Here is a 25,064-nt window from a genome sequence, read left to right on the forward strand (position 1 = left end):
CTCACCAGTATACACCTTCCTCAACTCGATCACACATAACATGGGGAGGCGGTGGTTGAGTGGTTAACGTGTGGGCGCCGCGTCTAGGAGGACTAGTGGTGCACGTACCGCTCGCCGCCATGCGCTCGTTGGGAGTTTTCAGCCACTGTCGAGTGGCCTAAGACTACCTACATGCTGTCCTGAAGACCCTCTATTAACCCGGACTCATAGGTTCTCTATCTAAAAAAGGGGATAAAAAATGAGCTCCGGGGGACAGCATGAGCCAAGCAAGATGGCGCCACTCTAACTTGCACTTGCCTGCGCCATAACGGGCTGGGGCTAACCATCAGGCCCCATCAAGAAAGCCTACCGGCGCCATAGGCATTACACAAATGAAAAAAACCCTCCTGAGACACTTAACCCTCTCTTTTTATGCACACCTTTCTTACGTATATCCTCTACGACACTTCTTGCTAAACTGTTATAAGATACATTTCAACCGTTAAAGGCTGGTGCATAAGAGAATAAGGGAGAGGAGAACACCATCAAGGCCCCGTTCTTTCCTCTGGGTGTCTAAAAATGGCCAAGATATGACATTTTTTTCCCCACTTGTCGGTCTTTTTTACCCTTGATTTTTGGCGGGAGAAAAGTGGCGGCGAATGAGAGGTAAAAGGTCCAGGGAGGAGGAGGAGGAGGAGGAGGAGGAGGAGGAGGAGGAGGAGGGGTGCGGACGAAGAGGATAAAGAAGAGGAGCAGAATAAGGAGGAGAATACGTAACGTGTGGAGTAAAAGCAGGAAGAGAAGAGGAACAATGAAAAGGAGGAGGAGGAGGAGGAGGAGGAGGAGGAGGAGGAGGAGGAGGATAACGAAGATGAAGAAGGAAATGCGTAACGAACGGAAAGGGAATACTGGGAATAAAGGGAAAGGCGATAACAGAAGAGAGAGAGAGAGAGAGAGAGAGAGAGAGAGAGAGAGAGAGAGAGAGAGAGAGAGATGGAGGGGGGGAGGGGCATTGTTACGGAGAGGTAAAAAGACAGGGGCCGAGACCGTAATCGTTGAGTGGCCGGGACCGGAAGGAGTGAAGGAAAGACCGGCAAAGCGCGTCTCACTTCACAGGACGGAGGGAGGGAAGGAAAATGCTCGAAGCTGTGCGGAAGTCTTGCAGTACAGAGAGTGCGAGTCTTGCCATGGAGCAAGGGAGGGAGGGAAAGAGGGAGGGAAGGAAGGAAGAGATGATTAAAAGAAAATAAATGTGAGGCGTGCACAGCGGCAGGTGTTGAGCGACGGTAATGGAGAAGGAAAGAGAGAGAGAAGGCAGAGTCGTCTCGCGTAACCGCCGTGGTGCTGAGGAGGTGGATCCCGATCTTCAAAATACTGCATGCTATTTACGTCACTCAAAGCAACATGAACAGCAGTTAACAATAATCAAGGGTTATAACTCTGTAGCCAATGCAGTTTCAGAATCTTTCCTTTCCTCGCCCCCCCTCGGAGGGCTGCAGGCAACAACATGGTGCCCGGCTCGGGGGCGGCCATTGTTACTGTAACATTTCAGCAGAGTGACCTGGGTTGCACACGACCCTGCAGCGGCCGCCACAGATATTGACATTCTTCCGGGTTGGCGGAGGCGACCCGCCCGCCACAAGGCCCGGCCGCTACTACGCCTGTGTCGCGTCCCGTGGGGTGTCATGGCGTGCCCTGGTGGGCCCTGTGGCTACGGCTGGGCACTAACTTCATGCCGTGTTACATAACTGGCAACAGTTTCTTCCTTGGTATCATCCTCTTCAGCATGGGTGAGGAGGCTTCCACCCACGTCGGCTACTTCCTCTGCCGGGCCGCGACGTCCACCAATCAGAGCGCAGCTCGCAGAGTGTATCAACTCCCTCAGCCAATCATTCGTTCTGGGAAGCGGGGCGGCCGCCAATGGCAGGCGGCCTCTGGGTGTGGGCGTGGCCCCGCGCGAATACTGAGGCAAAGGATCTAAAGGAAGATTATTATCGTGTCAGCTTCCGCCAAACTTGTTGCTTATTAGTAGTAACGGGGAGCGAGCGGTTGGAGCGGTCCACGGCGGGGCGCGGCAGTCTCCCTATCCCGACACGGCGGTGCCTGACGCAGGGCCAGGCGCGGCGACACGTCCATCCTCGGCACGGGGAGTGTCAGCCACAATTACGTCAACAGGGGGTTTCAGAGGCGGCGGCGTCGGCGGTGACGGGACGACCTCCTCCGTTATGAGCGGGTCGAACGTGGACGTTCCTGTGGGCGATGCCCTTTTAATGGCACAGCGCCAAATGCTGTCGTCCCTGCCGCCCGCGCTCTTCCTGCGGGCGTCGGAACGGTATCAGCGCACGCCAAAATGCGCCCGCTGCCGTAACCATGGCGTTGTGTCTGCTCTCAAGGGCCACAAGCGTTACTGCAGGTGGCGTGACTGTAATTGTGCTAAGTGCACCCTCATCGCCGAGCGGCAGCGGGTGATGGCAGCGCAGGTGGCGCTCCGGCGGCAACAGGCGCAGGAGGAGAACGAGGTGCGTGAACTTTCTTTGCTTTACCGCTCTCCCGTCACCTCCGGCAGCAGCAGCAGCAGCAGCCCAGCCACAGCCGCCGCTCCCGGAGGTGGCGGGCCCACAGGAGTTCCACCCGTCACCGCCGACCCCTTTTCGCACGACCTGCTCATCCCTCCCCATCTCGCTCTCTCAATATCCCTGCAGCAACAGCATCACCAACAGAGGCCTATATATACCTCTCCGTCGTCCTCGTCTTCAGATCAACTGTCCCCAGGTAAGCCATCAACAGTTCTTCGAAGTAGCCCCGGCGGGAGTGTCGGGAGGGCGCCGCCACATCACCGTCATGCATGTCTACTTATCTCTCATATGTCATCACATCTCCATGTCTGTCTATCTGTCTCTGCATCTGTGTATGCGCATAGATGCAGAGATACATAGACCCGCACATGCATGCATGTTAAGTACACACATTCACGCATACGTATCTATCTATACACACATCTAGACGGATATACTGTAGCTTGCATCCCATTGTTCCATCCAATCTATCACCTAAAGAACACAATACTTCCTGGCGGCGTGAACGGTGGATCCATAATTTAGGGCACCTATCTTGTGCAGGCGGTTAGCGCAGCATGACGGGCGTCGTGAGTCCGCCGCCGCCTGCCACGTGGGGGCGGGCATGGGTGCGGGAGGCAGACCATCGCTGTGGGAGCATGGAACATTCGCATGACTTAAGGGGACCTGACAAACAATGATATAGAACAGTGCCTTGCGTTTTTGTGAAATAATGCGCGGAGTCCAATGAGGTAAGTAAAGAGGTTAAATGAATCCTCACACACAAAAGTTTCAAAGGATAGCGACGGGAGAAAATGAGCAATGTAAACAAGGCGAGATTGTAGCAAAGACTGCACGGCCTTGCTCTGGCGATCATCTTGAACATCGACCTCGGCGAAGAAGCGTGAAGACAGAACAGGAAATCGCTCTCTTCGGTTTAGTTTATTTCCAATCTTTTGTTGAAATAATTAATGTCTTTCGCACCTCACACTCTCCCGTCCCCAGTACACCTTCCCCCTCCTCGTCCCCTCATCCCCGGGGACCCCTTGAAGCAATATTTGGATTTCGCACGGGAAATAACCTTAGAAGCTTGTAAGGCAAAATAACTAAAGTAATATTTTTAGTTTGGACGGGAAGTCGCCTGCAAAGCTTATCAGGGTAATCGGTAGCAGAGGTAGGGTGTGGGCTCGTGCCGGATATCACCTCAAAAACATGTCAGGGAGATTAGTAAAGGAGCGAAGACAGACATGCGAATATACACATTTTTTGTTGAATTCAGACCCCCGGCGAGTATGGAGATGTAGGGCGTGAATACTTGTTGTAATGTCCGACGTCCTACATGATCCAGCAGCAATTTCTGTGACCATGCTCACCTATAATTCTAATTTTCTTTAAATCTACAAAGAAAATATCTAAATATGTATGGATGATATCCGTCCATAAACTTTCAGAAATAAAAATAAGTATAACTTCTTGTCTAAAATTAATAAAGTTTCTCCTGTATTTTCTAAAACATACACTGATGACCATATGAATTAAAGAAATGATCATGGAAATTTTCTTAAGAGTTGATCATGGAAATTAAAGTATTTGTTATAAAATCAATAGAATAAAACACACTGCATAGTCGATTACCCTAACTGTTGAATAAATCCGCGACCAATAAGGTAATTCTCTGCCAGGGCAGGATATCACGGCGGCCGGTGACGTCTAGGGTAATGCGCTGTTCACGGCAAAGAGTTCGGATTGAAATTCTGCGCAGAACAATTGACACTTGATGAAGCCGAGGCCTCTCCTTACTTTTTCCGGATGTGGATATCGTAGCCTATATCTGAAGTACATTAGCGTCGAAAATACTCATGGTTGCAAGTTCGGCGTATTCTGCCCTAACACTTGACACCTCATGAGGCCGAGATCTCTCCCATTACAGGGATCGATAAAGAGTAGCTCAACACAGTTCTGAACGCAGGAAGGTGTGTGGCGTAGCGTGTGCCTTGGGTCCGGGACAGTGTGGCCGCGGCTTGCTAAATGATTAATTATTAAGGGCCACGGTGAGGGCCACGGTGAGGAGAGCACCGTAGGAAGGCACGTGGACGCGACAAAGCTCCTTCCGTTTTAACTTTTACCTTCACGATTTTGTCATACCGATGAAAAGACTCGATGTCGCCTAAGTACGCATGGAAAGAAAATCTACACATTTTGTGGGGAATAAATGTGACTTTCACCGCAAAAAATCATTTCATGCTGGTAGCTTGTTTCAAGTTGCAGATACGGCGAACAGACGAAGACGTGGGACGCGAGATTTGTCGGTAACCTAATTATTTTTGCCCCCAGCTTTGCCCTCCTCTCCGTGGGGTGTTCATCCCTGGCGCACGTCACAGTGGAGCACACCAAAGTAAAGCTATATAAAACCACTTACGCCTCAAAACAGATTAACAACGGGTTTGTGCAACGAGCGATGTGGTTACACGCAGCACGCCGCGCGCTGCCCACCAAGCGGCGGCAGCAACCCCGACGCGACAACCCCAAGGCCAACAACCCACCCGCCGATGAAAAGAAAACTAGAAATTAATTGAGGTGAATAAATCAGCAACTTAATCATGAGAAAAAGTGCGTCAAGAGCGTCGTCTTCACACTTTTGCGTTACCAGATAAAGGTTAACCTCTCCGGTGCATGCTCGCGGTACATCGTCGCCCAGCGTGTTATAACAGCTTCCTTGTAGCTTCCTAGAGAAAAGTAAAGGTCAAAGGGTTGCCTCATTAGCTTCAGAAACAGTAAGTCTTAGAAAGCATATTTGGGCCAATGACAGGCAACACTGGTGGAGCTTAATCCCCAAGGCATGACGACAGGCATGTCAGAAGATGTTTGCCTAAATAACAAGAAAACTTGGAATTCGCGCAAGAAACACCACCACTCACAAACAAACGGACTTCGGCGATGACGACATCAACAGCGCAAAGACGATACAAGCGGCAGCAACACCAAACATAATATAATAGTAGTACACAGTAATAATGCTGTTGCTGTTGCCTCTGCAGATATTACTTTCTACTACTACTACTACTATTATTACTACTACTACTACAACTACTACTACTATCATTACTACAACTACTACAACTACTAATAATAATACAGCTGCGGTTCTTGCTGTTGCTGTTGTTATTATTATTTTTATGATTATTATTATTACTATTACTATCATTATTATTACTATTATTATTATTATTATTATTATTATTATTATTATTATTATTATTATTATTATTATTATTATTATTATTAGTAGTAGTAGTAGTAGTAGTAGTAGTTGTAGTAGCCGTAGTAATAGCAGCAGCAGCAGCAGAAAAAGAACATAAAAAATAAGTAATCACAATCACAATACTAACAAAAACAAAATTAAAATATTACCAGCCACAATAATAGCAATAAAAAAATAATAATATAGCGAAAATTTTATTTCGCTCTGAAGGTAAAAAAAGACTTAAGAAACTGTGTGTGAGCGATATAATGCTGCACGCAATTAGCGGCCAGTGATACCAGCACTAGTGTAGTGATCACTGCCCCGGCCCCGGCGTGTGCCACAACTCTGTGCACACCCTGCACAGAGAGACGACCACTCACTCTTATGCCACATAAAACCCACACTCATGGCCTGGCGGAGGTAGTGATAATAAAGATAATGATAGTGATAATAACAATAATAATGATAATAATAATAATAATAATAATAATAATAATAATAATAATAATAATGATAATAAAAATAATATCATTATTATAATTTTTGCTGTTTACTGCTGTTATTATTATTATTGTTAGTATTATCATTACTATTATTATAATTATTATTATTATTATTATTATTATTATTATTATTATTATTATTATTACTATTATTATCATCATTATTATCATTATTATAATTATACTAATTATTATCATTAACAAGATTATTAATATTTTTTATCAGTTTATTTTTTCCATCATCATTATTGTTACTAATGATATAATTTTTTTTATTATCATTATCGTTATTAATAATCATGTGTACGTACGTTTGAAATATCTACACTCAAGTAAAGGTACTAAACCTGAAAATATTACATACACACACACACACACACACACACACACACACACACACACACACACACACACACACACACATCGCTCCTATAGCTCATACGGTAAAGCGCTGCGCTGCCATGCTTCGCGCCGTGGCAGGCATAGGTCAAACCCCGCTCCAGCCGGTTTTTTCCCGCTGAGTAGGAGCGGGTACTGTCCCTTTTTGAATGAGGGGGATGGAGTGTGTGATGTGTGAGGTCCTGGCAGTACCCAAAGATCGACTAAAGAGTCTTGCTCAAATCGTGAGGGTACTTGCTGGCGATTGCGAGTCCAAATGGTGATGAGGCAGCAGTGAAAAAAGATACACACTAACACACACACACACACACACACACACACACACACACACACACACACACACACACACACACACACACACACACACACACACACACACACACACACACACACACACACACACAGGCATACGTTAAGAAAAGCACGTATTTACTGCTCTGTAATATAGGAATTTAAGTTAACTAATTGACAAATGAGGACACTTTACTGTCACTCGCGAATCTATTGATCCAAACGAGTTGCAATGCTGCTCATGTCCCGGTGATGTGCGACAGGCCATTCGTTTCCCTCACTAGATGTCTGGGTGGAGAGAGAGAGAGAGAGAGAGAGAGAGAGAGAGAGAGAGAGAGAGAGAGAGAGAGAGAGAGAGAGAGAGAGAGAGAGAGAGAGAGAGACTAATCGATAAATGGTAATGGTGAAAACGTGAGAAAATTTGAGTCATGAATGTTGGGTTGTGAGTAGGTTAATAAGAGTGGTGGTGGTGGTGGTGGAAGAGGAACAGTATAGGACGGAGGAAAGACGAACATTTGGAGATCGGGAAGAGTATAAATAAAGGAAGATTGGTATAGGAAGAAGCAAGTGAGAGAAAGATTAAGAACAAAAAAAATAAAGAGGAAGGGTGAACGAAAGAGATGGGAAGGGAGAAGAACTATAGGGTGGGAGGGAGACAGTGGAAAAGGGAGAGAGAGAGAGGGAGAGAGGGAGAGAGGAAGGCTGATAGAAAGGGAGGTGGGGAGGAAGAGAAAAATGTGTGGCAATAGCGGCTGGAAATCAATAAGAGAATGTTAGCCAGACACATCTTATTATTTGCTGGTTACGCCCACCTTATCCTCACTCGCCTATACTCCCCCATCAAGCCCTTCCCCTTCTTTTAGTCTGCTGCCAGTTTTCCTCTTCTTCGACTCATGTACTTTGCTTCTATAATCTACCTTGCATTCCCTTCAGAGAGGCCTATCCTATATGTATTCCCTCTCGCCTCTACATTTTTCCTTATTACTCTCTCCATCTTAACCTCTTTATCGTATTTTTCTTCTTTTTTTTTTTGCTTCTATGTTCTAGCCTATGTATTATGAAATCCTAGCATCTGTATTGTTCCCTGTACCATCTCCACCTACTTTACCATCCTTCCTTCATCTTTTTCCTCGTATTTCTTTTCTCTACTTCTGGTTTTGTTGCCTCTATATTCTCCCACATTCCCTTCAGAGACCTACCCTATGTACTTTTCTCAAGCGTTAAATTGTTCACTGTATATTCTCTACCTACTTTACCATCCTTCCTTAACCTTTTTCCTCGTATTTCTTTTCTCTACTTCTGGTTTTGTTGCCTCTGTATTCTCCTATATTCCCTTCAGAGAGACCTATCTTATGTATTCCTCCCCAATGCTAAATAGTTCAATGTATATTCTCCATCTACTCTACCATCTTTCCTTAACCTTCTTCATCAATATTTATTTTCCTTATTGATGGTTTTACTGTCTATATTCTAACCAGCCTTTCCTTCAGAGACCTACCCTAAGTACTTCTCTCAAGCGCTAAATTGTTCACTGTATTCGCTCCAACTACTCTACAATCTTTCCTTAACCTTCTTCATTAATATTTCTTTTCCTTACCCTTGGTTTTGCTGTCTATATTCTAACCTGCCTTCCCTTCAGAGACCTACCCAAGTTCTCTTCATCGCACCCCTTACGAACAATACTATCCATTCTCTCACCTTCCCTGCGTCTATTACTCGTCTTTCTCTTCACCTACTATCGGTTTTGTTGCCTCCATACAATCTAACCTACATTCCCTCCTGACAGACCTACCAAAAGTACTCCCCACCGCACCCGTTTCTCTATATATACCATCCAGTCCTTCACCTTCCCTGCGTCTATTCCTCGCCTTTCTCTTCCCCTACTCCTGGTTTCCTTGCCTCCATAAACTCTAGCATATATACATTCCTTTCCGAAAGACCTATAGACCAATGTACTCATCACCTCTACATCTTTCACTGTGCCCTCCCCTACTTCAACCATCCATTCCTTCATCCTCCCTGCGTCTATTCCTCGCCTTTCTCTTCCCCATCTCCTGGTTTCCTTGCCTCCATAAACTCTAGCATATATACATTCCCTTCCGAAAGACCTATAGACCAACGTACTCATCACTTCTACATCTTTCACTGTGCCCTCCCCTACTTCAACCATCCATTCCTTCATCCTCCCTGCGTCTATTCCTCGCCTTTCTCTTACCCTACTCCTGGTTTCCTTGCCTCCACACACCATAGCCTACATTCCCTCCTGAAAGACCTACCCTTCTCGCCGCCTCAGCTCCCCGTCACCCTCCCTCTTCACCCCTCGCCTCGCCTCGCCTCCCCTCGGTCCTCAAATAAAGTAATTACTGGGCAACACCTCGACCTGAGAGGGAGGGGAGGAGGAGGGCTGGAGGGGCCGGGGCGGGAGGAGCTACAATGAACTATTAGAGGGGAAAGAATGAGATAACGAAGCCAACAGACTGCTCGGCAAACAAGTGAGGTGAGGAGCGGCGAGGAGGGGCGCGGGAGGCTGCCACGGATCGACCGCCGACAAAAGGGATTCAGAGTCGTATTCTTATAAACATTTCGGCGCCCAAGCACACCCATTTGGCAAGGCTTTCGTAGGAGTTGTAGGCCTTTCCAGGGGTAGTTTTCTGACCCTGGTGGTAGTGTGACTCTTCTTCTGCACCGTGAACCTAAAATAACACTCATTAGAACCCGATTGATACCTTTTTTCGGCCTTTGGAAATAGTTGAGGTGAGACAGGTTGGTATTATAAGATACTATCACTTCTCACATTAACAATTTCTAAAGGTCAAAGAGGGGGTCAGTCGGGTTCTAATGAGTGTTTCTTCAGGTTCACGGTACAGAAGAAGGGTCAAACTAACACCAGGGTCATAAAACTACTCCTGGAAATGCCCACAACTCCTGCGAAAGACTTGTCAAATATGTGTTCTTGGGCGGTGAAATGTCTTAATATGACCCTGCTATTGGTTGGTATTATAAAACACTTTCGCTTCTAACATCATCTATTTGTAAAGGTCAAAGAGGGGGTCAGTTGGGTTCTAATGAGTGTTTCTTCAGGTTCATGGTACAGAAGAAGGGTCAAACTAACACCAGGGTCATAAAACTACTCCTGGAAATGACCACAACTCCTGCGAAAGACTTGTCAAATATGTGTTCTTGGGCGGCGAAATGTCTTAATATGACCATCAGAATCTTCAGTCTTCAGTCCTTCCCTTCTCCAGTTCCGGCGCAGCCCTTACTTCGCCTCCGCAGCCCGCCCAGGCAAGACCGTGCTAACGAGCTTTGCCTCCTTATTAGAGAGATGATTACTTTTGCACTCGGCCTGCTTAAAGAATGATTCAGTAATAAGTTTTCTCTTTACCTGACAGCTGATTACCGCTCTCATACTGTCTGCTGTAATGAAAAAACGAGTCAATGATTAGTTTTGCCTCTTGACTCACGGATGAATGTTTACTTGTTTCATGTTTTCTTTGTGGTAGCGGCATATTATGGAGATCATTTATTTTTTTGTTTTTATGTAGTCTTGCCAGTCTTCTCACACCTTAAAATAAACGAAAAACCCTTCCTCAGACAATGTGCTTGGTTTAAAGAACGATCCAGAGTCTTGTAACGATCTTTCGTCATGCACATTCATAAAGCTTGGTTTACGGATATGAAATCATTTAGCTTTTATAAAAATGGCCACTTTTCAAAAAATTCGTTGCATATATAACGGTGTGTCAGAGAGCCTTGATAGTTTAATTAACATGATTTCGTGGATTAAATAATGTGGTGAGACGCATTGGGCTTAAGATGAACAACGGTCACCTTGGGGGTCAAATAATTACCCGGCTCTTATAGATGTACTAATGGCCTACACAGTGTTCTGCAACGGGATCAATTTTATAAAGTATTTCCAAACGAAAGAATAAATAACTTTTTTAATATTATTTTTTAGAAAGATTTCATTAACATAAGCGCGCGAATGCATCTCTCTCTCTCTCTCTCTCTCTCTCTCTCTCTCTCTCTCTCTCTCTCTCTCTCTCTCTCTCTCTCTCTCTCTCTCTCTCTCTCTCTCTCTCTCTCTCTCTCTCTCTCTCTCTCTCTCTCTCTCTCTCTCTCTCTCTCTCTCTCTCTCTCTCTCTCTCGGAAGCGTCATCACCCAGGCGCCTTCTTATCCCGGCGGTTTTCCGAATCGATATCCGTTTATTAGCACGTCGGCGGCGAGAGTGAGGGGCCCAGGGAAGGGGAGGTGTCGGCCTTGTCCTGTGTGTGTGCGGGGATGCTCAGTGCTATGGGGGGAAGGGATGGGGGGAGGAGAGGTTGATGATGGAAGGGATTTTGCGGGTAGGGAGTATGAGATGGGGATAAGGGTGACAAGGTGACGGAAGGGATCATTGCGAAAGCAGGATGGCGTCAGGAAGGGATTAAGGAAGGGGAGAAGTAAGCAGTTAGGGAATGTTGGCTTTCCATGTGGTGCTGACGCGGGGGTCGTTATGACTAACACGACCTACTTCCCGGTCAGTCTCTCACACTTGTACTGTTGGTGTGTGCCTTTCCGCGATGACCTGCCCGTTACCATATAGCATTGTTGAACGTGTTTCTTTGGTGGTTGCGCGGTTTCGGGGGCAGATCGTTGTGCTCTTCGTGTGACGGTGTGAGTGGCAAAAAACTGGCACTCCACCTCCACGGCTGCCTCTTATGAAGGTGCACACACTCATTCGCGGCGTACAAACCGCTCCGGTAACTGAACGGGTATTCATTTATACATGGATCAATTTCGAGAAGAGGCGATAACTGTTACATTTTTTTTCTGAGGTAAAGAAGGCAGGCGTAGGAAAATTAAAATTACTGGTAAAAACACATGTAAGGTTCAATTCAGATGACGCCGAAAGAATCATCAGTTTTGTCCGGGTTGTGGATTCATAAAGAAACTTTTAAATGAAGAGTTCAGCACCACGGGAGAACACAGGGCGCCACTCCCGGTAAAGTTGTGAAAAGCCTCGTGTGTACCTGCCGCCCCGCCGCCTGAACCCTGCCAACTGCCGCCACAAAGCTGAAAATCTAATACCAGAGACCCACCGGCAGGGCCCACTTAATTAATGTGACAATAATAAGTCACCTGATCACTTGAAGGTTTTGAGCGCAAACCTTACAAGTTGCTATTCTCTCACAACTTGGGAAACTGTTGTGCCGGGCGGGGAGCAGCTTGTTGGGGTGTTCTTTCAAGGGGACGTCAGGAGTATGTGGAACACTTGTATTGCATGGCTATGCGGCGTTGTTTCTGCCTCTCTTACACAATACAAAGTCTACAATTCGAGTTATGGTCACTCACTGCAGAAAGAGTAGAAAGGGAAGTTCTAGGCCCCCGAGGACTTGGACGCAGCTATCTAGGAAAAACAAAACAAAATATACTGTAGTGTTGAGCGTCGGCGTTTCTACCTTCATTAAGAAAGGCAGTTAGTTGAATTTTATAATTTCTCATCGAAGAAAGAGCTCATCAGTTTTATGACTGGCAGCTGAAAAGGAAGTTCTAGGCTCCTGAAGGAATGGACGAGGCCTGCTGTCTTCATCGTAAAGAACAATTTGATGTCATATTCATCATTAGAGAAAGAATTAATAGGCAACACTCAGGAGGTAGAGCAGGAGGTTCTGGATAACTAAAAGAATGGACGTAGTTGTCAAGTCTTCAGACGACGAACGGTCTGCTTTAACGACACTGCCCGAAGAACATGCTCTGTGAAGGGTCCGGCGGGACTGACTGATTGGACACACAGTTAGGGTCTTGACGCGACTGGCCTGGACGTGAATAGCGTCAAACTGAGCATGAGAGGCGCTCAGCAGCCACTGTGTTGAGATGCCACGGTGAAACTGGCGCGGCTTGAAGTAATGCGCCATTAACTCAACGATCGTCAACTACTCACATTTAGGGCGCGGCACAGGAGGACAACTGCAGGCTGGGGATTCGTTGAGGCGCACTGGATGAATTTGTTCCGTTTCGTTTTTGGACCCTGAGTCTGTTAAATGATGGTCTGCTTTGCTCCACAGAAAGCAGAGAACACTGACGCCGAGGTAATGGTACGAGGTGGATGTTCCTCGAGCTGCACTGGATAAGATTGTTCCGTTTCTTTTATATCGCTTTCTGTTCAACGGCACTCTGTTTGGGTTGCAGATAGCAGAGGATACGTACATGAAGGGCCTGTTTCTGATTTTCCATAAAATGACGTATCGGTAAATATACTAATAAATATACTAATTATGACTTATCCTCGGAAAAATCTATATAGTCGCCAATATATGCTTCAAAATTGACAAATAGACAAAACAAAAAAGATAATTCCAAAGAGGAAAGCTGCAAGAATTCCAGAACTGACATTTTTCTTTTATAATGCAGGGCTGATTAGATTTCACTTTGCCTTCATTACCACATGCTGTTCCCTTTCACTGCGAGTATGTCACTCTTGTGGAGAAGAGTAAAACCAGAGGAACAAAGTTTGGTACGGATGCCGCATTGACGAAGCCGTAGCAACACCAAACAGACCATTGATTTTTCTTGAGTTGCGGCGTCTCCACCGAGTATTTGACGGTCCACCCTTAGAGAATCACCCTGAATTAGTGCCTTAAGTGGAAAATACATCAATAAAACGATACTACGAGGAGATGAGACAGTAGGTAGTGACGATGCAACTGTAGATGAACGCGTGATTTTACAAACCATTAAGACACGATAAAAAAATCCATCATTACTTTCCGAAACCAAGAAAACGTCGAAAAAAGTTAAGAGTTATCGAGCTCAAACCCACAGCACAGTGACTAATAATATGGAGCACGCTAAGACTTTGCGGCGTAAGCTTTTTAGTTTTTAATTACCGGGCAGTGAGAACGGGCCGGAAAATATCAACTCGGCGCAAACGATCACCACAATAGTCCTTGGTGTTCCCTCTATCGAGTCATGAGTCATAAGGTGCATGGGCTAAACATTTTGCTGAGGGAGTAATATCACTATTGAGGGAGAGGCGCCTGGTTGGTTTGCCCGTCACGAGGAGGATTAGATGGACAGTATGTGGACAGCCAACCCTGAGCCCTTAACAAGAGTGCTACATCGTTCCGGTAACCTAACGCCTCACCTACCTTCACTATAACAATGAACAGTATTCTCAACGCTGTAAATAAGTTTTTGATTGGTACGCTCTTTAATAATAATGAAAGCGTCCTTGAAATAATAATGAAAATGAGGAGGAAAATGATGATGATGATAATTAATAAAAAAAATAATAATAATAGTAATGATAATAATAATAATAACAACGATGTAACCAACGTTGGTAGAGCTACATTTTCCTGCAAAACGAGTCAATGATATAATGATGTACACGAAGCCGCCACGTCAGAGCTCACGCCGTTCCCTTCCCGCCACACTCAGCAGACGCCCGCCCGCCGACACCGTCAACTGCGGCACGTGTGTACGGCTCCTGTGTATCCTGGAAAGCAGCGAGCCAGCCACTTACACTCTAATTTCCACCCTTACCCCCGCAGCCACTCCGCCCTTACGCTTTCCTCCCCCCGCCTCGCCGCCTTCAGCCCCTTTCCCGCCTCCCCCCTTTTGTTTTCGCTAAAAAAAAAGGGTTGATAGTATTCTCAACCACTGTTTAGCGCCTTGTAGGTCTTGCTCCTTTCTAAATGGCGACTCCATTTTCAGGCAAGTTGGGGCCGCAGGAACCCCACAAGCGCCGCGAAACAAAGAATGTGAAATTTCTAATCAGTGGAGTCATTAGTTTTAGGAGGTAAACAAAGGCCCGCCAAAGAATGGACGTGAGCTTATGTTCTCAGAATTATTCGCCTGCTATAAATTATATTTTTTAATTGGATTATTATTTTTTTTCTAGTTAGAATATATTAATTTTATTCACAATATTATAAATTACATCCAGCGAGAAATATTGTGTTGATCCGCTGCGTGTCCTCGAAATGCCGTGTTTGTTTTGGAGTTTGAAACTGTGTTGGCGGGCGAGGCGAGGAGTCACATTCTTATCACCACACGCTGGGCGATCCCATTCAAAAGTGATATCAGCAAGTCTTTAAACTCTGGCGGGAGTAACGAAAATTTTGGAGCGACACTGACCGACCTGAGGGCAAAGAACCTCTCCCACAAGGCTCCTCCGCCCTGCAGCGTCGACGGGAAACTGGACCCAAGAGACATTTCTGTATGAGTCACTATCGCGTTACAATTTTATCAACTTGCGGCCGGGTGGGTCGCGGCCATTGAGACAAGGTGGGGCGGAAGATTTACTTGTGTCCATCAGTTGTGGCAGGGCGAGGGGAGAGGGGCGGCGGGGAGAGGGAGGGGGTGACGAGGGGGCGAGTTGGGGTAGAAAAGGCTCGGGGACTCGGGGACTCAGGTCAGCAGGGAGTCAGGTTCAGGAGGGAAGGGAACAGGGAACAGACAGACAGAAGCGAGGCCGTTGCGGTCCGTCAGTGGCAGCTCGAGGGAGGAGTTGTACATATGATGCAGACTAAGGGAGACTCCTTCCTGTGGGGGAAAGAACACGTGATGGACACTGCCACCACAACTAGAACGAAGCATGAAGGTATTGTTACAAACTGAGGAAAGCAGTTTTAGGAACACAAAGGTAACTCCTTTCATGAGCTGTAAGTAGCCAGTGAGGGGCGTGCATACCTGATGGACAACTCATGCAACTGCATGCATAAAGGTTTCGAACAAATTGGAACTAGAGAAAATACTTTCAAAATCTGACGGCGATTCAGCGAAAGTTGCCGCATAAAGAAAGGCGGGGCAGGGGAAACTTTCAGTCTTATACTATTTTTACCTGCCTGCTCGCGCGTGTTTGTATTTTCACCAAGGTCTGATCAGCCGCTTGGCTCGTGATCCCCAGCCAGTACCCTCCTCGAATGAGCTTGGAGCTCTGGTAATGGATCTCTGGGTACGGCTGTAACCTCGCATCACACCCACACACTCGGGAGGCGGGACACAACCCCCGACTGACACTCGGCACCCGTTCACTGCTTCGTAGACAAGGGACACAGATTCAAGAAAATTGCACCATCCGTCTACACTCCGCTCGGGAATCGAAACCGGGACCTCTTTCTCTCTTTGTGTGTGTGTGTGTGTGTGTGTGTGTGTGTGTGTGTGTGACCCTTGCACATAAGGGGCAACGCAATAACCTGCGTGCGCGAAACGAGCTGCCCTGGGGATGACGTAAGCAACAGCTACATGCATGACAAAGGGAGGGATGGTTATAAAATAATAACTGTATACCACACTATCTATTAAGGTAGTGATTAACTTCAGTTTTACAGAAAAAAATAAACACACACAGAAGACACGATCATTGCTACCATGAAATTAATTCAGGGTCATTATTCGATTCGAAGAAACGCGTACTTGTTGACTACGTGCATATTCAGGACCCAAGGTTTAAAAATAAGAATATATTATGCAAACGTAAGACTAGCCTGCTCAGTTCCTTTGTCAGAACCACACATTCCAAATTCGAAGAAGAGAAATCCTTTCCCGAGGCCGCTGCATAGCTCACAGAAGGCAAGATAGATTCAAGAACCCTTCACTTATTCACTTATTTCCATTCGAGATTCACTACTATTCAGAGTCGTGGGGCGTCTGATTCGCTTTCAAGGGGTGGACGTAGCCATGTTGGTGCACAAAGTGAGAGATAAGATGGTAGATGTGGACCTGGCGGCGACGGCCGATAACCGCTGGCTCTGTACCGGCCTTCCTCCACGCCGCCGCCGCCGCCGCCGCCGCCGCCGCGGCAACCAACCGCACCACCTGTCCGCCCTCCACCTTCACTACCTTTCCAGCCTCCACCAACAAACCATCACCCTCCACCAGCACCTCTTACCTCCCTCACGGCGTCTTCACCTCCACCTCCACCTTTATCACTACCATCACCACCTACACACCTCTGACTTCCTTCACCACCACCACCACCACCACCCTTACCATCTCTTCTGGCCTCCCTCACCCCTTCCACCACCACCACCACACACCTGCCTCGCCTCAACCAACACAACTTCCTCGGCCTCCACCACCGTCACCACCACCACCTCCTGCTCAGCCACGCACGTATTCCCTGCACCACCACCACCACCACCACCGCCGCCGAAGCTGTATCACTCCCCCCCCCCCGTACCCATAATGCTGCCCCTTTCACTAGCATTCCCCTGCCTTAACAAAGCCTCTCATCTTCCCTCACCTTGATACATCTGATTTTTTTATAGTAAAGGAGGCAGCTAAAGGGCAGAACAAACAAACTTAATTACTTTAGATTTGTTTTATATTTATTTATTTTTGTTTTTTCTCGTTTATATTATTAAATGTTTTTATTTATTTTGTAGTGCTGTGTTTGTCTCTGTATACATATAATATTTCTTTTCAATACATATCTGATTACGATGTCTGGTGCAGCTTAGAGCCTTGGGCAGAGCTGTTTCTTGATGTTAGTTTATTTACATTCCGCCCGATGACTTTTTTTTCCTCCTATGAATTACAGGTAGTCAATTATCTGAGTCAGTCGTTTGCTAGTAGTGACTTGTTGGTTGTTTTAGTCATTAGTTGTAACATCGATCGGGGACTGTGTGTGTGTGTGTGTGTGTGTGTGTGTGTGTGTGTGTGTGTGTGTGTTCCTCAAAGCAACACACACACACACACACACACACACACACACACACACACACACACACACACACACACACACACACACGTCATTAATATGGAATGTTTCACTTTCAGTTATACGCCAAATTAATTTTCTCCCCTTCGTCTCATTGCGTATACATTTTATAACCACTGCTCTAGGCCTATCAGACTGCAATTCTTCCTTTATCGTAAGTGTTCCCTGCGTTAGTCATCCCGTCATATCATCATTCCCTCAGTCATATTCTATTGTGTTTTTTGTCTTTATTTTTTGCCCTTGAGCTGTTTCCCTTGCTGTAGAACATTCACTTTCACTCTCTCAGCTTCCTTCCACTATTCACATTACCTCATACCGTCATCTCACTCCACCCATCACCCCATTAATTAATCCACAAACTTCCATTCCCGACTAGACTTTCCTTCCACAAAACTTCCACTCTCCTAAATACTCCCTCTAGTTTGTTATCTCTCTTCCACGGTTCTTCATTCTTCCATCATTCACTCCACCCATCACCCAACTACGTACTTCACAAACTTCCACTCCCAACCAGGCTTTCCTTCCACTCTACTTCCACTCTCCTAAATACTCCCTCCAGTTTGTTATATCTCTCCCACGGTTCTATATTCTTCCATCGTTCACTCCCTTCCTTCCTCCGTCCTTCCATTCCTCTTCTAAATACTCCCTCCATTTCGTTTCATCTCTTCCATGGTTCTTTAGTCCTCCCATCATCCACTCTCCCTCCCTTCCTCCGTCCTTCACCGTCCATGTCTTTTTTTGCTTGATCACTGTTCTTCCCCTCATCACATCGCGTCTTTCACCTTCTCATTTCTATCCCCTCATTGCTTCCTTCTAATCACGTCCAAATGGGCCCCACCGCTCGCTGCTGCTCTCCCTGCCGCTTCTCACTGTCTCTTATATCATAAACTTCACTTTTTTTTTTGTCAGTCATCACATCCCTGCACCTCTCTTTCCATCCTTCCTTCCCTGCTGCCATCTTTTCCTTCACCCTCTCCATCACTCTATCTACCCTACCCTGCCCATCCCTTCCGTTCCGTTCCCTTTCCTTCCCTATTCTCTTCCCCATCACATCCTTGCTCCGTCTCTCCTTCCCTCTTTCCCTTCATCTACTCACTCACTCAGTTAGCCTCCATCCCATTCCATCCCTTCCCTTCCCTATTCTTTCACTCCTTCCATCCCTCCCTCACTGTCCCAAACTCAGCCATCCATCTATCCCATCCCATCCCTTGCCTTCCCAATTCTCTCTCTCCAACCATTCCTCCCTTCACCTATTCCCTCCCTCACTGTCACACACTCATCCATCCCATTCCATCCCTTCCCTTCCCTTCCCAATTCTCTCTCTCCAACCATTCCTCCCTTCACCTATTCCCTCCCTCACTGTCACGCACTCATCCATCCATCCCATCCCATCCCATTCAGTCCCTTCCGTTCCTTTCTCCGCCTCGCCGGCACAAGAGGACACAACCCTTCCGCGGCGGCACTCAAGTGACTGTTGCGGCTGACGTGTACAAGTTTCAAGGGTTAGATCAATTACCAGCAACAGTTGAGGCGGATCACTGACAACGCCGCGAGGCACAGGAGGCGAGGCTCGACTGTGGGGCCTCTGCCGGTGGTGGGAAGGAGGGGGGAGGGGGGTTACGGTGACAAGGGGAGGGGGGTGTAGAGTGTGGCGACAGAGGTTGATATAATGTTTGGTTGTGGTGGTTGTGGTGGTGGAGGGTGACGAGGGGGGTGTAGAGTGTAGAGTATGGTGACAGGTTATAATGTTTGGTGGTGCTGGTTCTGGTGGTGGGTGGTGGTAATAGTGATGGTGGTGGTGATAGTGGTGGTGATATATTTGTTGCTGTCATTGTTTTTTTTCTTCTGGTGGTGATGGTGATGGTTTTTTTTTTGGTGGGTAGGCCTATAGGGTTTGGGTTGAGCCGTCTTACTGTCCTGTTCTTCTCTTTTAACATTGAACAACACCATCATCATCTATACTAGCATCTATCGACTAGCTCACATATTTCATCTTATGGTTACCTTCATCAACGTCAAAAGATTATTCTGTTATTTGATTTTGAGTTTTTCTTTTCCCCTTCTCATCCCTCTTTCTCCTTCCTCTTCCTCCTTCTCTTCGTTTTATTTTCCTTCATCCTCCTTCTCCTACTAACTTATTTCATCTTATGGTTACCTTCATCAAAGTCAAAAGATCATTCTGTTATTTGATTTTGTGTTTTTCCTTTCCCCTTTTCATGCCTCTTCCTCCTTCCTCCTTCTCCTTCTCTTCGTTTTCTTTTCCTTCATCCTCCTTCTCCTCCTTACGCTCCTCTGTCTCCGAAACCTCCTCTTCACGACTTTCTTCCTCTACCTCTTCTCCTCCTCTTCACCATCCTCTCCCTCCCTCTTTCTTCTTCCTCCTTTTCTTCACTCTTTTTCCTTTCTTCTCTTAATTCGTTTCCTTTTTACTGTTTCGTTTTTTGCTTTCATTGTCTTCTTTTCCTTCATTTTTTAGTATCATTTCCCATTCCCTTTTTTTATTTTCTTCCTCTTCACCATCTTTCTAGGGCTTTCTCCTCTTCCTGTACTTCCTTTTCTTGCTCTTTCTCTGCACCCTCCTCCTCTTGTTTTCCTACTTCCCTCCTTTTCTCTTCATATTCGCAACTTTTATCATAACTCTCATGTCCTCCTCCTCCTCCTCTTCCTCCTCCGCTTTCTTCTCCTCCTTCTCCTCTTTCTCCTCTTCTTCTTTCTCTTCTTCCTCCTGCGCTTCCTTCTCCTCCTTCTCCTCTTTCTCCTCTTCTTCTTTCTCTTCTTCTTCCACCCCCTCCTTCTCCTCCTTCTCCTCTTTCTCCTCTTCTTCTTTCTCTTCTTCTTCCACCTCCTCCTTCTCCTCCCCCTCCTCCTCCTCGGCGACACTCTAAGTCTTCCTCTAATTAATTACCGTCTTGTTTACCACACATTCTTTCTCTTGTTTTCTTCCAACACGAAACATTTTGGCCGGCCGGCGTGTGTCTTATAATTGTGTGTATTATCAAGCGTTCACTCTGAGGCGTCGCGGGAGGGGGGGCTGCCGATCTTATTCCGTTGTTTTTTTCCGAAGCGGGAAGGCCCCGGTGTCCTCAAACTTAGATAAGGTATCCTCTTCATTAATCAGTACAACCAATCTTGTTTGCTGCTGAATACTCCCGAGGAGGTTCTGATTTATTTAAAAAAAGTCCGAGAATCATTTCTGAGGACTATACAATATACGTATAGTCAGAAAGGACACGTTTATCTTTACAGTTATGGGAAAACTTGGACACACACTTTAAGGGTTCAAAAAAAGGATGTACTTTCAATTCATTGTGCTTTACAGTCACTTTCAACCGGGGCGTGCCCTGCACGGGGCGTGTGCCGCCTCCTGGAGGATGTGCAGTGCAGGAGTGACAACAAATAACCGCTTAGTGAACAAAACTATACGTCTATATAATAGCACACACACACACACACACACACACACACACACACACACACACACACACACACACACACACACACACACACACACACACACACACACCTCATTCTATCTATCTATCAATCAATCTATATTCTTATATTTGTGTGTTTGTGTGTGTGTGTGTAATATATATATATATATATATATATATATATATATATATATATATATATATATATATATATATATATATATATATATATATATATATATATATATATATATATATATATATATATATATATATATATATATGTATATATATGTGTATATATATATATATATAGATATATATATATATATATATATATATATATATATATATATATATATAATTCACCAGACACACTATTAAGTGGAACAGAAGTATTGTGCCCGCGTGTACTCCTCCGATTTAATAGGCTGACCTTAAATACATAAATGGTGAAGAAAGGGGGCGTGGGTGTGAGGACAAGAGATCAATGAGGGTGTGTGGTTCTAAAAAAGTTTAAAAGTACAAATTTAATACCACAAACAGACTTATGCACTGTAGTTGTATGTAACTGAGCTATGCGCACTTTCAGGGGTGACCACACGTTAACCCTTGTCAAGCATACCTGATGGGTCACACTGTTTTCGTGTCGTTTAAAATAATGGCTTGATTTCTTGGCAAATTCATGTATATGACATATCCTGCTACGGCAGCCCTACTGAGCCCAAGGTTCTTGGCATCAGCTCAAACAGATCTCTTATTGTCAATCACTTCTTCAACTGCCCGCTCAGCTCGAAGTAAATAGCAATCAGTCAGTTTTCTCTCTTTGCTTGGCATCCTTAGTTAAATATGCCGCATAAAATAGATAATACCTATAGCACGCCATGTACTAACAGTTTCATGGTAATGTACTTATTTGAAATGACGAGGAGTCCTTTGCGCCAACCGTTCTAGGCGGCTCGACGAACTACACATGAAGTGTTTCATCGAACGCCAGTATAACGTGTTGTGAAAGGCCGATTCTTTGAAGAAGACTGGGCCAGTAAACCAATAAACACTACTGACTTCCAAGGCTTAGCAATCCACAAAGCATCACTTCAATATCAACTTCCCAAAACTCGGAGAAACGCACTCAAGATGCTGAAAAACACGCTCTCTTCTCTACGTTGGCAATTACTTGAATGCATCTACCGCAAACAATAAGCAGAAGCCTCGCGTTCAAGAGCTACATGGAGAGCACCCACAAACGCCACCACTGCCTCACAGGAGGGGGTCTCATCGGTCCCTGTGGCTCGTCCGTTCCCTGTCTCCCCTACACCTGATTACCATTTGAACAGACATGACTAACACGCATAACAATTCTAGCGGAACAAATAATTATTTGCAGTCAACACATGTGTGTATAATTCACCATGGCCTGACCACGCGATAGACTCGCGATCGCCACTCGGCACCCTTCTCAAGTAAGATCGGAGCTCAGAAGTGATGGAGATCTGGGTACGGCTGAAACCCCACACCCACACACCCGGGAGGCGGGACACAACCCCTGACTGACACTCAGTACCCATTTACTGCTGGGTGGACAGGGGACTGCCCATCCGTCTCCACTCAGCCCGGGAATCGCGCCCGGAACCTCTCAGATGTTAGGCAAGCACACTGTGTGTGCGTGCGTGCGTGCATGTGTGCATGCGTGCATGCGTGCGTGCGTGTGTGTGTGTGTGTGTGTGTGTGTGTGTGTGTGTAGGGGCAGTAAGAGTATTCGATAATATGCATCCCTTCGTTACAAATTCACAAGTTAATTTTTGCAGTTGAAGGTTGGACTCTTCGGAGGTAGGAGTGGGTGCAGGACGCCGTGTTCATGGGAGCAGCGGCAAGGCCAAGGATGTATACACTGGTGCTAGAAAAGATGGATGTAGACCGTAAGAAATTCAGACGCCTAAACTAACCTAACAACATTATCTACCCCGATCGTACATAACCAGCACAACCTAGTCTCAGCAAGCCAAACCTAACCTAACCAAATCTAATCAAAACAAACTTAGCCTGGCATAATCTAACCCGAACAAATCTAACCTAACGCAAGTAAACCACCAGACTTAACCCAGACCTAATTTATCCCAGCCAAACCAAACCAAACCTATTCAAACTAAGCCAAACCAAACCAAACTTCTCCCAACCAAACCAAACCTATTCAAACCAAGGCAAACCAAACCAAACTTATTCCAACCAAACCAAACCTAACCTGACCTGAATTAACCAAACCAAATATAACCTGACATGGACTTCTACCCCAGCGGACTGTATGAAAGAGACTTGTGAAAATCAGTTCAGAATGGGATACGATAAATAACCTACCTTCGATGACACACCCCTGATTTTTTAAACGTATTAGCCTTTAGTAAGAATGATGTGACTCATTTATCTTATTTTATCCATCTTTCAAGGCGTGGTTAGTTGAGTCTGTTGATTTTCTTATATCACTTTTTTACGACTGAGTTTGTAAGATGTCGATTGAACAGTGAAGATCCGACGCTTCTAATTAATGCCGTGTTAAATATGGAATTAAAAGGCCAAACTAACCACATAACCATTGATAAATACTAACACGACGTTTAAAAAATCTGGTGATAATCTTGTCGGTAATTGAGTTATGGGTAGAGACTTCGATCCTACTCCATAACAATCACACGCCAAACAAGGTACGTGAAAGCCGATTGAGCCGCTCAGAACGCTTATTCCCCAAGAGGCTGATGGTGGCGATGGTAGCGATGGGAATGTTAGCAGCACGATTGTCGATGAGGGAGGAGTCAAGAATCTTTCCTAAAAAAAAAACAGATACTTATTTCAGTGCCAATAAGATTGTAATAAAAAAATAAAAAAAGGATATGGTAAAGGTTGCAATTTTAGAAAGTAGTTGTAGCCCTGTCGATTCTTCTATGTGTGTGTGTGTGTGTGTGTGTGTGTGTGTGTGTGTGTGTGCGCGGGTGAGTGTGTCGCTAAACAAGCATAATCTAAATTGTTCGGAAAACGCAGCCAACTTAATCTCTTAACTCTTTGTTCTCTCTAAAATAAAAAAAATAAATAAAAAAAAAGAGAGATGACAAAGAAGTATATTCCATGCATGCGACGTCAAAATAATGAATGAAGTCAAATCCCTGATGATAATAGCTCGCCCGGACTACAAACAAACAAACAAACAAACAAACAAACAACAAACACATCATCAAGAAGAACGAACCATGAACGAATATATTCTACTGAAAACCGGATAACACACAGAATGAAATAACAAGGAAAAAAATGCGGACAGAGAAAGAGAGAAAGAGAGAGAAAGAGAGAGAGAGAGAGCCTCCCTAGAGCGCAACCAGTGAAAAATCCCTCTAAACCGCCAATAAAGTAAACATGTTGGTTACCGCCCCGGGCAGCCTCCAGCAGTTGTCTCATAATTGAAAACCAGTCAGCCATGGGTGGACCGCGGGCCCTGTCTGTAACTTGTGCCCGGCTCTCGCTTTACTGCTGTTGCTGGCTTTGCTCCGGCTCTTTGCTAGGTCGGCTCCCCGCACAGGCTTAGGGTAGTGTTCTGGGGCTTAATTTAGAGCAGAGGCATGTTGACAGGGGGCTGCGGAAAGGGGGCTCAGAGAAGGTATGTAAGGCGGAGTGGTGGTGGTGATGGTGTGTGTGTGTGTGTGTGTGTGTGTGTGTGTGTGTGTGGTGCAGGTGGTCATGTCCCTATACATGATAAACAGGTCTGGCGCCGGGAAAACACCACTACAGGCAAAAACTACACATAACGCTTCCTGTGACTTCATCATGAATCAGTATTATAACTTTTAGGCAGTGAATGGACAAAAATAAAACAAATCCAAATTACACACTAACATAAAAATAACACATCACTCACAATGAAGCTAATTGACATAATATACATTTTTAGAGGATATTTGCTT

General features: G+C 45.6%; 2 protein-coding genes across 2 annotated transcripts in view; one reads left to right on the forward strand and one right to left on the reverse strand.

Moving 5' to 3' along the window:
• LOC127006110 (carbohydrate sulfotransferase 10-like) overlaps positions 1 to 25,064 on the reverse strand; it is an 84,043-nt gene that overhangs the window by 41,753 nt on the left and 17,226 nt on the right. The gene's annotated exons all lie outside the window — the stretch shown is intronic.
• LOC127006109 (doublesex- and mab-3-related transcription factor A2-like) overlaps positions 1,173 to 25,064 on the forward strand; it is a 65,253-nt gene continuing 41,361 nt past the window's right edge. The window contains exon 1 of the mRNA XM_050875617.1: positions 1,173 to 2,751. Within this exon, the coding sequence (XP_050731574.1) occupies positions 2,205 to 2,751 (547 nt within the window). The 5' untranslated portion in view covers positions 1,173 to 2,204. The remainder of the gene's footprint in view (positions 2,752 to 25,064) is intronic.

This window comes from Eriocheir sinensis, chromosome 32, assembly GCF_024679095.1.
Source record: "Eriocheir sinensis breed Jianghai 21 chromosome 32, ASM2467909v1, whole genome shotgun sequence".
Taxonomy (NCBI): domain Eukaryota; kingdom Metazoa; phylum Arthropoda; class Malacostraca; order Decapoda; family Varunidae; genus Eriocheir; species Eriocheir sinensis.